Raw genomic sequence first — 15,407 nt, forward strand, 5'->3', positions numbered from 1 at the left:
ATAATGAAGGAGTAGGGCACCAAGTCCACCTCCTCGGCCAGGCCCCCATGCACAAATATGAAACCTGGTTACAATTGGATGGCCATGACCTATGTAAGAGATTAGGAGAGGAACCCAACACAATCAGGGAAGGCATGAGAATGAACATTTTCCAGTGCTCTCATTGCCATGGTCTTCATCTTCCCTAGATGAGCTATGCCTGTTGTCTGAGCATTAAAATTCTCATGAACCCATTATGCAGCATTCAGCCTATTCTCATGGCATAATCTGGGTATTTATTAATGGGAGCCTTGTCTTTCCTCTGAGGGTTCCAGTCCCCCAGGTGCGTTTTGTGAGATCATAGAGGGTAGACATTATTGGTTTTTACGTATGTCTAGTTCTTTAAGTCTCCAGTCCTTTCTGAAAATAGGTAATCTTTCATGGTTTTCTCCTGTATGAATGCGTGAGATATTGAAAATGGTAAATACAAAATGATATATTTTAATTCTGAAACCCAAAGACAGGAGTAGGCCACCCTGGATGATTGGACTCTCTTCTGAGTATGGGCCTTAGCTCCATATGTCAGTATCTTTATATAACTGTATGTAAACTATCTAGAGGACAAAACAAAATTGCATGTCATTTCTGTCCTTATAGATGATAAGGCTTCCAAACCCATTGGTGACCAGGAAGTTGGCCATTCAAGCTTCCTGGGGAGAAGAATCCAATTCAGGGTTGTCCTCGGGCACAGTTTTATTCAAGGTGTCTATGATTGCAGAGCCCCAAACTCCCAAGTCCTTTATCTCTGTATTTTCTTTAAATTCATTTTTTTTCTGTTTACCAAGAGCTGGAAATCTGGAAGTCACAAGGCACAGAAAAAAATGATTTCTCCATGTGTTGAAGGACCCTGAAAGAAGCAGTCTGTCACTCACTGTGTAGATTTAATCAAAAACACAGAAGTTCAAGGAAGGCACAAGAGGTCTTACTGTTAGCAGATGAATTATGCAACAGCAGAATACTTTTTGCTCATTTGCCTGAGGGAAAAACTAGATAGTTGGATTGACCACATTGTGTCCCTATCTAACTTGCAGATGTGTCAAGGAAGCTTGGAGAAAAGTTTGGGTCCAGCTCTCTCAGGATAGCTGTTACCCAACAGAGTAGAGTCAACTCAACAGGTAAAATGTTCCACTGGGATACCATATGTCCCTGCTCTCCAGTGGAAACTTGTCACTGACAGCCACTAAAATTACAGACTACAGAGATGCATTAAAGATCCCCTTCACCTAGGCCTGTGCAGGATCTCCTCAGACTCAGAGTTCACCTGCCCTCGAATTTCAATTTGAGTAAGTGACCAGCAATGGAGTACAGAATCAGAAGATGGCTGGATCCCAGGCAGGCTGTGGGAGGAGGAACTCTGGAACTGCATGAGGAGTTTGAGCACCTGCCATGGAGTAGCTGATCTCTGAGGACCCCTCAGCACAGGGCGCTGTGTTCTACATCAAGTGCATATTTTTCCTAGGATATTCATTTCCGTAAGGTCCTGAAATTACTTAATTTTTATAGGAGGTAAGTTAATTTTAATTGCAATATAATATTCTAACCTAAGTATCAAATTTACTTTATCATTCATAAGGTGTAAGGTATAATTTCAATAGGGGTTCAGAAGTGATCCTTTGTATGCATCTGGAAAAGTAGTGTTGTTTTACTTTCCAATGTAAACAAATATACTTGATTTTGCCTCTGTTGATTATATACTATAAAAGGAATACTGTTTTCATACTGACTTCTAGAGTGTGAATACCTAGAAGTTCTAAAAGCTGTTGAAAAAGAAATGGGTGGTATGTTCAAACCTCACCTAACAGAGGGCTCCTTGCTGACCTTTATAGACTACAATTTCTTAAGAGCCTTTCCATTCCCTGTTTTACTTCACAACTTATGTCATCCCTTATTCTCATTCTGCCTGGTGGAATGGTCACCTGCGTCACTGTGGGGATGAGGTCACAGGACACAGATTGTTAATAAAGTGAACACAGTACCAATGGACACAATATTTGTGTTCATTAATCATGTCTGTGTGCTAGTCATTAAATAAATGTCCCATATACTATTCTGATACTAGAAATGCCAGGCAGACACACTGGGACAGAGCACACAGCTGCTTAGCAGCAAAGCCGAGCCTCTCAGGAGGCATCACTGGGTGATGACAGAAGCAGGTTCTGCTGCAGCACTGTGTGGGGTCCATGCTGGTGGCTGGGGTCTGGGCCATGATGCTCCTCCTAGGTACCTGTTCAGGTAACATTCTCACTGCCAGTCTGAGCCTGAAGTAACTACAAAGGCTTTAATATTTAAAAATATAATTCTTACATAGTCTGTCATAATTACTTGCCATCTCTCAGTTCAGGGTTCTTTTTATGGTTTGCCCATCACATTCATAAAGTTCATTTATTTCTCATTTCTCTGAACTGGCACTGGAACCTGCTTGGAGATGGTTTGTCTTCTGTGGTTTCCCAGACATTTCTCCCTAGTGTCTTTCTAGGTTTAAGTTAGGATTGTGTGAAAGTTAGACATCCTCACTGAGTAAGCTCATCCCCAAGCCCTTTTCATTAAGAAGGTCCAGGGTCATCTACCAATCCCATCTATTTGATGATCCTATGGGTCAGGGTTGTCCATGATTTGGGTAACTGTGGAATGACATAAAGGAAAAATTCAGGGCCGCCTTGATTCAGGCTGTACACAGAGTTTCAATTCCTCTGCATTGAGCAAAAAAGGCCTTCACAATGGACTTTTACTGAGCACTGCTCAGGTTCCTCTTTCTTATTTCATGTTCCATACAGGATTACTTTCCTAAACTGACCAAATGCCTGCCTTTCTCTTCCCCAAGTGTAGCGTTTCCTTATTGAACTTGTTTCAGAAACCAGTGACCCTTCCTGTGTTATGTACACTAGGCACAGAATTTCATGACTGTTGGAATTTGCCTGTTTTGTTACACTGTGCAAATTGCAATCACATAGAATGGTATGAAAGATCATACCAGGCCTGTCACACCTTACTTTCTCCTGCCCTCTCTGTTACATGAATGTCCTTTAAACATTCTGCTGATCTGAGAGTGTGGGTGCCCTCTCCTGCCCTCCTAAACCATACTCAGCAAAAAGGTATGAGCTGCTGATGTTCTGCTGGGAAGGGACAGGGTAGAGAATTCTGTATGGCTTGTATCTGACGAGGTCTCATACTCATCCTAGTGTTTCCCATAGAAACACATCTGTCTGCAATATGCATGCCTCATTGGTTCATTTTGTTGTTTGGTTGTTCAAGACAGGTTTCCATGTGTAGCCCAGGCTGTCCTGGAACCTACTCTGTAGACCTGTTTGGCCTTGAACTCAAGCATGCACATAACTCTGCCTTTGAAATGCTGGAATTAAGGTGTGTGCTACTATTGCTCGGCAATGGCTCTCACAGGATAAAATCATATAGGTTTTTATGGCCATGGAATTTGGAGGTAGCATGATTACTAGAGATATAATGTCTGTGTTTTTCCTGGGAAGCTGGTGTTCATGATGGCAAGCACTCACATCACTGTAAGTTTTCACTTTAGTACTGCGAAATTTCAACGCCAGAAAGATAGGAATTCCCAGTGCTTGCAAATTCACAATCCCTAAAGCCATAATATTTAAAATATCACTGAGGAGTCACAGTCTCTGTGCCTGCCTAACTTTCCTAAGAGCTTCAGGTTTGCAGGGCTGAGGTTTCTGAAGTGACCCTGACTCTAGCACAGCCTGCACCAGCTCTACAGAGCTGACAGCACAGTGCCTGAGTGGTCTGACAGTATGATGTGTTCATAAAGATCAAGTTTTATTTTATTTTATTCAACTTGGACATTTTATGTATTTACATTTCAAATATCATCCCTTGCTTCTCTCCAAAACTCCCTCCCCCCACCAGTTTCTTTTCTTTTCCTTTTTTTTCTGATCAGCTCAGTGTAATTAAATAAAAGCACACATTTCCAGGAACAATGGTGGAGAAAACATTTTATTAATCTTGTACCTATTAGTCCAGCTAGTACCAACAGGCATAAGGTACCAGCTACTACTTTGAACTCTGCAGGTGTGACTTCATTCCATGAAATGAAGTCTATAAAAGAGTTCCCTACCACTTATTAAACAAAGATACCAAAACGACCTCCATAGTGTGTCCTCCTGGTGGCATTTGTACCATAAATCAACTGCCATTGTCCTTGGTTACTGGGAAATATAAGTACCTCTTTCTCCCCTTTATATCTGCACTGTTAAACTTTTTGCCCAACTATCCTGCCTGAGGTATAATGTCTCAACCAATACCCCATACTTGTGAATTTTATCCCCTTTATCTCCCCTTGATAACTTCCATTACAGTATCACATACTCTAAATAAACATAAGATGATTTCATCCACACCCTTGATTGTCAGTGATGAAAATTTACTCTGTAAAACAGAGTACTTTGTTTCCAAAAAGGAATGTTTACAAAATTACATGCCCCATAGGGTGCGGTCTCTGCTATATACTTTCATGTCAATTTGACACAAGCTTGGAGTTACTTTAGAAGAGGAAATATCAACTGTGAAAATGCAAACACGAGACTTACCTATGGGCATGCACATGGTACATATTCTTGATTGATGATTGGCTTGATATGGAAGAGCCCAGCTCATTATGGACACTTCCTGTATGGGCTGGGGTTCCTAGGTACCATGAGAATGTAGAATGAGCAAGCTAGGAGTAGTGTGGTAAACAACACTACTCCATGACCTCTCCATCAGTTCTGGCTTCCAGGATCCTTTCTGAAATTTTTCCCAGCCTCCCTGCATAAAGAACTATAGACTGTATGGTGAAATAATCTCTTTCCACAGCTTGCTGAAAACCATTGCATTTTATTACAGTGAAATGAAAGGTCTAACCAAGACAGAATCTGTTTCTACAGTATGGGGTATTTCAGTGACAGAACTGGCCAGTGATTTTTGAAGATCATGGAAATATTTAAAAACTTTGGACTGTAAAATACATAGAATGGTGATATCTTAGTGATTATCCTGAGTAGTCTTAGTATATAACTCTGAGACCAGTGTAGATGATGGAGACTAGTCTTATGAAATTCCAGAGTAAAGTTAAAGAATCCCTTAAAGATTCAGTGAGAGTCATTCATATTTTAAGTTAAGAACCACTAAAATGAGACCTTTGCCTTGCTGGAACAATTAAATCTTCTGAAAAGTGTTCCTTGGGCTTATCACACAGACATGGTGGTCCAGTTACTCCTGAAGCTGCATCTTTTGCAAGCATTGATGTAGTTACCTTAAAAGTCTCTCAGGTTGTACTGGTTCTGAAGGCAGGAAGGGATCAGGGAGGGATGCTGTGACTTGTCAATTTATGGCAAGTTTAGAGTCCATGAACAGAGTCAAAGATAGACTACCAATGAAATTTCAGCTCAGTTGACATACAGATCCAAGCAATCTGAGATGTCATTATCACAGGACATCTACCAACGGCTGCAGCAGTTGCTGTTGGGTGAAGACAATTTGAGGCAAGGAGACAAGCTGTGTGTGCTATGGAGGAATTTCCTAGCACTGTGGAGAGCCAAGAGGGTTTTTAATGAGTCTCAGAAATGTGACACGCTTTGATACCTGTTGGACTTGGTTAAATTTGATTGTGCCATTGCCCTGGTACTTTCTTTAGAAAACAAGAGAATATTTAAGTTACGATTTATCTGACAGGGTCCCACAATTAAGAGACATTGAATTTTAAAGGGATTTTGGAGTTTTGTTGAGAATTTGGAGTTCTACATGGTCTGTAAGTATTTTAGACAAACTTTGAAAACGTTAGGGAAACAATATTTTAGAGACTGAAAATTTTGGAGAAGCTTTGAATGTTGAAAGAGGTTTGAAGGCTTAAAGATTGAAGTTGTAAAGAATATGTAACTTTTACATTGTGATATTGATATTAGTATGATATCTTGGGAAAGAAAAAAGAGAAAAGTTTGTATTATAACTGTGGTATGTTTAAGTGTTAATTTAAGAAAATTTTGCCTGGACCAGGTGTTTGGTTTGTTTCTTTGTTTCTTTGTTTCTTTGTTTGTTTTTTTGTTTGTTTGTTTGTTTGTTTTGGTACAAGGAAGATCATTTCAAGAGAGGGAAAGGAATGTCAGTTCAGATAATTCCCCTCCCAAACTGACATGTAGGCCCTTGTGTGGTGAATTTGCTTGATTGGTACTCTATGTGAGAGGGCCCAACTCAGTGTGAGTGTATGGTACTGGGCTGGTGGATGATACCTAAGAATACAGACCAGGAATGCCAAGAATCAAAAAGCCAAGAATCCTATATCACACTTGCATGAGTGTACATCAGTTTTTGCCTATAGGTCCCTGTGTTAAGTTCCTCCCGTAACTTCCCTGGATAATGGATTATTAACAGTCACATGCAATATAGGTTTTCCTACCCAACATGGTTCATTAGTAAGTCAGTGTCTTATCAAGAAACTGTAGCATTTCAACAAAATATAGAGGACTTTCATGAATATAAACTTGTAATTGGCATATCAGGAGAATAAAAACTCAATTATGGAAGGAGGGAATATAAGGGGGGAAGGAAGGGATCCTATTAAGTTCATCTATTGAGACTGAGTTGGACCATTTCCCTTTAACACTGTATTAGGGGATAATCCCAACTCTTTTAATTATACTTCTATAAAGAAAGGCAGGCTGACATTTGCCTACTTTGCTCTTCTCTTAGAGGCTGTACTGGATTGAGATTACAAACATGGAAGACACAGGTTCAGAGTATTACTCAAAGACTGAAATGTTTACCTGAGGTGTCTAAATAAACTCCATTCCAATGTTCTGCTGTATTGTAATTTTTTTTATCTTTCTGGCAGGAATGGAGCTGAACAGTCGCTCTAAGTCACTATGCCTTATGTTTCTGAGACCACAAATATAACACATGGCATGAGAGAACCAGCAGGCAAAATATCCACAATGTAACACATGTACTGGAACACTGCCATATTTGCTGTGTACAGTATCTTCTTATATAACTAGTGTCCACCTTCCACAGGCTCATGGCTGTTTATATATGAGGTGACTGGAGTTCAGTCTTAGAGTATTTAAGATCACACTTGGAGAAAATGGCAGACTTTGGGTGGAAAGAGAAAGGTTTGAGTTCACAGATCATAATTCCAAACATTTGCTATATAAATATAATCAGAAATTTGGTTTTACAATAAATAAAGAAAGCTCCAAATAGAATAAGTATGTACCCAATCGATGGAACCTCTTTCAATGGTAAAGACTGGTTTCTTTCACACAATCCCTCATTCAAATTCACCCCAAATACTAAAACTCTGTAATGTTCCTGATATTCAAGATGTTTTGAATGAAAATCAAGTAAGATGCTTTCATACACCAGGAACACCAACACGTGTTAAATAAGTAAAGACAATCTATGATATGTGCAGTGTATAAAGTTGAAGGAGGTCACACACTGATGCAGCAACGATGGGACACAGGATCCAGCCATGGCTCAGCTTAGCATGAGTGAGAGCATAAGGATGATGTGTGGGGTGTGATTTTGAGCTGACATCCTTAGTGGAATATGGTGGGGGTGCAGATATGTCAAGGAATGATGAGTGAGATTCTGTTCTTTTCTCCTCCGCCACAGTTCTCATATATGATGAATAAGAACAGCAGACTCTACACTGATTCTAACATAAGGAATACCTTTTTCACTGAAATTGGCATTGGAGTCTCAGCCAATAGCCTCCTACTTCTCTTCAACATCTTCAAGTTAATTCGTGGGCAGAGGTCCAGACTCACTGACCTGCCCATTGGTCTCTTGTCCCTAATCAACTTACTTATGCTACTGTTGACGGCATTCATAGCCACAGACACTTTTATTTCTTGGAGAGGGTGGGATGACATCATATGTAAATCCCTTCTCTACCTGTACAGAACTTTTAGAGGTCTCTCTCTTTGTACCAGCTGCCTGTTGAGTGTCCTGCAGGCCATCATCCTCAGTCCCAGAAGCTCCTGTTTAGCAAAGTTCAAACATAAGCCTCCCCATCACATCTCCTGTGCCATTCTTTCTCTGAGTGTCCTCTACATGTTCATTAGCAGTCACCTCTTAGTATCCATCATTGCCACCCCAAATTTGACCACGAATGACTTTATTCATGTTACTCAGTCCTGCTCTATTCTACCCATGAGTTACCTCATGCAAAGCATGTTTTCTACACTGCTGGCCATCAGGGATGTCTTTCTTATTAGTCTCATGGTCCTGTCAACATGGTACATGGTGGCTCTCTTGTGTAGGCACAGGAAACAGACCCGGCATCTTCAGGGTACCAGCCTTTCCCCAAAAGCATCCCCAGAACAAAGGGCCACCCGTTCCATCCTGATGCTCATGAGCTTATTTGTTCTGATGTCTGTCTTTGACAGCATTGTCTGCAGCTCAAGAACTATGTATCTGAATGATCCAATATCTTATTCTATTCAACTATTTATGGAGCACATCTATGCCACAGTAAGCCCTTTTGTGTTTATTGTCACTGAAAAACATATAGTTAACTCTTTGAGGTCCATGTGTGTGAAGGTGATGAATGTTTGAATATTCCTTGATAGACAAGCTCCATTAAGAGGAGCCAATGTAAGCATCAGAACTGTCAATCATGGCGTGCTATGTGCTTTGGCATATGTGAAATATGAAGTTGTTTTTCTGTTAAAATGATTTACTTTAACTGACGAGATGATGAACGTAACAGAAGATTAAACCACATCCCCTTTGATATATGACAAGGAATTTTTTATTTACCTTTATTTTTATTTCTCAATGATTCTTTAAGTATGTCCTCTGAGGTGACCCTTGCCCATCATGGTCTTATGCCACATTTTTTGTAAGTATATTTTAGAGTGTAATTGTAAAACCATTTTATGCTATCGCTGGGTACTCCCCATCAATAGCAGTCTTTCACTTCCATGGACATTCCCAAGTGGTGTTAGCCCAGTTTCCCTGCAGTCTGCTAGTTTCTGATCAGCTCAAATTCCCAGTCATCCATGCCCTGTGGCTACTTTGCCAAGGCTTGTTATAAACCATGAGCTCTATATAAAGAAAACTCCAGATGCTTATAATTTATTAGTCAGATTGGTAACAGTAAACTCTCAGTCCCCAAAATACTCACACAAAGAGCACAAATCTCAATTGATATTGATACAAGCTGCCCACCTAGACTGGACAAAAACTCCTACATTATGTTATTGTCCTTCTATGATATCCATAGCTACCTGAGACAATTTCAGGCCATGTGGATCAGGTTCCTCTTCCTCTCCTATAGATTACATTTTGTCTCCTCATATCCATCTCTCCGTACTCATCTCTAAAACTCATTCTGCCCCTTTCCACTGCCCAATCATGGAAGAGACCACCAACACTGCCCACCCCTGCCCACATCCCTGGCCCAAGAGGAAACTGTATACGGCCTCTGGGCTCCCTTGGATAAGGGCACAGGAGCAGGAAATCCGCTGCATCTGAGACACCGCCGGAACCTGAAGAGACCGACCGGATAAACAGTTCTCTGCACCAAAATACCATGGGAGGGAGAGCTAAACCTTCAGAGAGGCAGACATGCCTGGGAAACCAGAAGAGTCTACACTCAGCCCACATCTCTGACTCCAGAGGAAAACACCAAACACCATCTGGAACCCTGGTGCACGGAAGCTCCTGGAAAGGATGGCGCAAATCTTCCTGGTTGCTGCCTCCGCAGAGAGCTCATAAGCAACACACCACGAGCAAACTTGAGCCTCGGGACCGCAGGTAAGACCAACTTTTCTGCTGCAAGTGACCTGCCTGGTGAACTCAAGACACAGGAACAGCTGAAAACCTGTAGATAGGAAAAACTACACGCCCAAAAGCAGAACACTCTGTCCCCATCACTGGATGAAAGAAAACAGGAAAACAGGTCTACAGCACTCCTGACACACAGGCTTATAGGACAGTCTAGCCACTGTCAGAAATAGCAGAACAAAGTAACACTAGAGATAATCTGATGGCGAGAGGCAAGCACAGGAACCCAAGCAACAGAAACCAAGACTACATGGCATCATCTGAGCCCAATTCTCCCACCAAAGCAAACAAAGAATATCCAAACACACCAAAAAAGAAAGATCTAGTTTCAAAATCATATTTGATCATGATGCTGAAGGACTTCAAGAAAGACATGAAGAACTCCCTTACAGAAACAGAGGAAAACATAAATAAACAAGTAGAAGCCTACAGAGAGGAATCACAAAAATCCCTGAAAGAATTCCAGGAAAACATAAATTAACAAGTAGAATCCTATAGAGAAGAATCAAAAAATCCCTGAAAGAATTCTGGGAAAACACAATCAAACAATTGAAGGAATTAAAAATGGAAATAGAAGCAATCAAGAAAGAACACATGGAAACAACCCTGGATATAGAAAACCAAAGGAAGAGACAAGGAGCCATAGATACAAGCATCACCAACAGAATACAAGAAATAGAAGAGAGAATCTCAGGAGCAGAAGATTCCATAGAAATCATCGACTCAACAGTCAAAGATAATGTAAAGCAGAAAAACCTACTGGTCCAAAACATACAGGAAATGCAGGACTCAATGAGAAGATCAAACCTAAGGATAATAGGTATAGAAGAGAGTGAAGACTCCCAGCTCAAAGGACCAGTAAATATCTTCAACAAAATCATAGAAGAAAACTTCCCTAACCTAAAAAAAGAGATACCCATAGGCATACAAGAAGCCTACAGAACTCCAAATAGATTGGACCAGAAAAGAAACACCTCCTGTCACATAATAGTCAAAACACCAAACGCACAAAATAAAGAAAGTATATTAAAAGCAGTAAGGGAAAAAGGTCAAGTAACATATAAAGGCAGACCTATCAGAATCACACCAGACTTTTCGCCAGAAACTATGAAGGCCAGAAGATCCTGGACAGATGTCATACAGACCCTAAGAGAACACAAATGCCAGCCCAGGTTACTGTATCCTGCAAAACTCTCAATTAACATAGATGGAGAAACCAAGATATTCCATGACAAAACCAAATTTACACAATATCTTTCTACAAATCCAGCACTACAAAAGATAATAAATGGTAAAGCCCAACATAAGGAGGCAAGCTATACCCTAGAAGAAACAAGAAACTAATGGTCTTGGCAACAAAACAAAGAGAAGAAAAGCACACAAACATAACCTCACATCCAAATATGAATATAACAGGAAGTAATAATCACTATTCCTTAATATCTCTCAACATCAATGGCCTCAACTCCCCAATAAAAAGACATAGATTAACAAACTGGATATGCAATGAGGACCCGGCATTCTGCTGCCTACAGGAAACACACCTCAGAGACAAAGACAGACACTACCTCAGAGTGAAAGGCTGGAAAACAAATTTCCAAGCAAATGGTCTGAAGAAGCAAGCTGGAGTAGCCATTCTAATATCAAATAAAATCAATTTTCAACTAAAAGTCATCAAAAAAGATAAGGAAGGACACTTCATATTCATCAAAGGAAAAATCCACCAAGATGAACTCTCAATCCTAAATATTTATGCCCCAAATACAAGGGCAACTACATATGTAAAAGAAATCTTACTAACGCTCAAAAAACACATTGCACCTCACACAATAATAGTAGGAGATTTCAACTCCCCACTCTCATCAATGGACAGATCATGGAAACAGAAATTAAACAGAGACTAAGACAGACTAAGAGAAGTCATAAACCAAATGGACTTAACAGATATTTATAGAACATTCTATCCTAAAGCAAAAGGATATATATTCTTCTTAGCTCCTCATGGTACTTTCCCCAAAATTGACCATATACTTGGTCAAAAAACGGGCCTCAACAGGTACAGAAAGATAGAAATAATCCCATGCATACTATTAGACCACCACGGCCTAAAGCTGGTCTTCAATAACAATAAGGGAAGAACGCCCACATACACGTGGAATTTGAACAATGCTCTACTCAACGATAACCTGGTCAAGGAAGAAATAAAGAAAGAAATTAAAGACGTTTTAGAATTTAATGAAAATGAAGGTACAACATACCCAAACTTATGGGACACAATGAAAGCTGTGCTAAGAGGAAAACTCATAGCTCTGAGTGCCTTCAGAAAAAAACAGGAGACAGCATATGTCAGCAGCTTGACAGCACACCTAAAAGCTCTAGAAAAAAAAAGAAGCATATACACCCAGGAGGAGTAGAAGACAGGAAATAATCAAACTCAGACATGAAATCAGCCAAGTAAAAACAAAAAGGACCATAGAAAGAATCAATAGAACCAAAATTTGGTTCTTTGAGAATATCAGCAAGATAGGTAAACCCTTAGCCAGACTAATGAGAGGACACAGACAGTGTTTCCAAATTACCAAAATCAGAAATGAAAAGGGAAACATAACTACAGATTCAGAGGAAATTCAAAAAAATCATCAGATCTTACTATAAAAGCCTATATTTAACAAAACTTGAAAGTCTGCAGGAAATGGACAATTTCTTAGACAGATACCAGGTACCGAAGTTAAATCAGGAACAGATAAACCAGTTAAACAACCCCATAACTCCTAAGGAAATAGAAGCAGTCATTAAAGGTCTCCCAACCAAAAAGAGCCCAGGTCCAGACGGGTTTAGTGCAGAATTCTATCAGACCTTCATAGAAGACCTCATACCAATACTATCCAAACTATTCCACAAAATTGAAACAGATGGAGCACTACCAAATACCTTCTATGAAGCCACAATTACTCTTATACCTAAACCACACAAGACCCAACAAAGAAAGACAACTTCAGACCAATTTCCCTTAGGAATATCGACGCAAAAATACTCAATAAAATTCTGGCAAACTGAATCCAAGAGCACATCAAAACAATCATCCACCCTGATCAAGTAGGCTTCATCCCAGGCATGCAGGGATGGTTTAATATACGGAAAACCATCAACGTGATCCATTATATAAACAAACTGAAAGAACATAACCACATGATCATTTCATTAGATGCTGAGAAAGCATTTGACAAAATTCAACACCCCTTCATGATAAAAGTCCTGGAAAGAATAGGAATTCAAGGCCCATACCTAAACATAGTAAAAGCCATATACAGCAGACCAGTTGCTAACATTAAACTAAATGGAGAGAAACTTGAAGCAATCCCACTAAAATCAGGGACTAGACAAGGCTGCCCACTCTCTCCCTACTTATTCAATATAGTTCTTGAAGTTCTAGCCAGAGCAATCAGACAACAAAAGAAAATTAAGGGGATACAGATTGGTAAAGAAGAAGTCAAAATATCACTATTTGCAGATGATATGATAGTATATTTAAGTGATCCCAAAAGATCCACCAGAGAACTACTAAAGATGATAAACAACTTCAGAAACGTGACTGGGTATAAAATTACCTCAAATAAATCAGTAGCCTTCCTCTACACAAAAGAGAAACAAGCCGAGAAAGAAATTAGGGAAACGACACCCTTCATAATAGACCCAAAAAATAAAAGGACCTCGGGGTGACTTTAAAGAAGCAAGTAAAAGATCTGTACAATAAGAACTTCAAGACTCTGAAGAAAGGAATTGAAGAAGACCTCAGAAGATGGAAAGATCTCCCATGCTCATGGATTGGCAGGATTCATATAGTAAAAATGGCCATTTTACCAAAAGCGATATACAGATTCAATGCAATCCCCATCAAAATACCAATCCAATTCTTCAAAGAGTTAGACAGAACAATTTGCAAATTCATCTGCAATAACAAAAAACCCAGGATAGTTAAAACTATCCTCAACAATAAAAGGACTTCAGCGGGAATCACTATCCCTGAACTCAAGCAATATTACAGAGCAATAGTGATACATACTGCATGGTATTGGTACAGAGACAGACAAATAGACCAATGGAACAGAATTGAAGACCCAGAAATGAACCCACACACCTATGGGCACCTGATTTTTGACAAAGGAGCCAAAACCATTCAATGGAAAAAAGATAGCATTTTCAGCAAATGTGCTGGTTCAACTGGAGTTCAACACATAGAAGAATGCAGATCGATCCATGCTTATCACTGTGTACAAAGCTTAAGTCCAAGTGGATCAAGGACCTCCAAATCAACCCAGATACACTCAAACTAATAGAAGAAAAACTAGGGCAGCATCTCGAACACATGGGTACTGGAAAAAATTTCCTGTACAAAACACCAATGGCTTATGCTCTAAGATCAAGAATCGACAAGTGGGATCTCATAAAACTGCAAAGCTTCTGTAAGGCAAAGGACACTGTAGTTAGGACAAAACGGCAACCAACAGATTGGGAAAAGATCTTTACTAATCCTACAACAGATAGAGGCCTTATATCCAAAATATACAAAGAACTCAAGAAGTTAGACCGCAGGGAGACAAATAACCCTATTAAAAAATGGGTTTCAGGGCTAAACAAAGAATTCACAGCTGAGGAATGCCGAATGGCTGAGAAACACCTAAAGAAATGTTCCACATCTTTAGTCATAAGGGAAATGTAAATCAAAACAACCCTGAGATTTCACCTCACACCAGTGAGAATAGCTAAGATCAAAAACTCAGGTGACAGCAGATGCTGGCGAGGATGTGGAGAAAGAGGAACACTCCTCCATTGTTGGTGGGATTGCAGACTGGTACAACCATTCGGGAAATCAGTCTGGAGATTCCTCAGAAAATTGGACATTGAACTACCTGAGGACCCAGCTATACCTCTCTTGGGCATATACCCAAAAGATGCCCCAACATAGAACAAAGACACATGCTCTACTCTGTTCATAGCAGGCTTATTTATAATAGCCAGAAGCTGGAAAGAACCCAGATGCCCTTCAACAGAGGAATGGATACAGAAAATGTGGTACATCTACACAATGGATATTACTCAACTATCAAAAACAATGATTTCATGAAATTCATAGGCAAATGGACAGAACTGGAAAGTATCATCCTGAGTGAGGTAACCCAATCACAGAAAAACACACATGGTATGCACTCATTGATAAGTGGATATTAGCCCACATGCTTGAATTACCCTAGATGCACAGAACACGTGAAACTCAAGAAGGATGACCAAAATGCGAATGCTTCACTCCTTCTTTAAAACGGGAACAAGAAAACCCTTGGCAGGGAATAGGGAGGCAAATTTTAGAACAGAGGCAAAAGGAGCTCCCATTCAGAGCCTGTCCCACATGTGGCCCATACATATACAGCCACCCAGTTAGATAAGATGGATGAAGCAAAGAAGTGCAGGCTGACAGGAACCGGATGTAGATCTCTACTGAGAGACACGGTCAGAATACAGCAAATACAGAGGCGAATGCCAGCAGCAATCCACTAAACTGAGATCGTGACCCC

General features: G+C 40.0%; 1 protein-coding gene across 2 annotated transcripts; it reads left to right on the forward strand.

Annotated features, from left to right (window-relative positions):
• Positions 1-1,292: 1,292 nt before the first annotated feature.
• On the forward strand, positions 1,293-8,784 carry Vom1r103 (vomeronasal 1 receptor 103). Of its 2 annotated transcripts, NM_173113.2 has the most exon segments (2): positions 1,293-1,545; positions 7,660-8,784. In NM_173113.2, a coding segment is annotated over 1 exon segment (936 nt). In that variant the 5' UTR covers positions 1,293-1,545; positions 7,660-7,668; the 3' UTR covers positions 8,605-8,784.
• The last annotated feature ends 6,623 nt before the right edge of the window (positions 8,785-15,407 follow it).

The sequence above is a fragment of the Rattus norvegicus genome, chromosome 4 (assembly GCF_021556685.1).
Source record: "Rattus norvegicus strain SHRSP/BbbUtx chromosome 4, alternate assembly SHRSP_T2T, whole genome shotgun sequence".
NCBI lineage: Eukaryota > Metazoa > Chordata > Mammalia > Rodentia > Muridae > Rattus > Rattus norvegicus.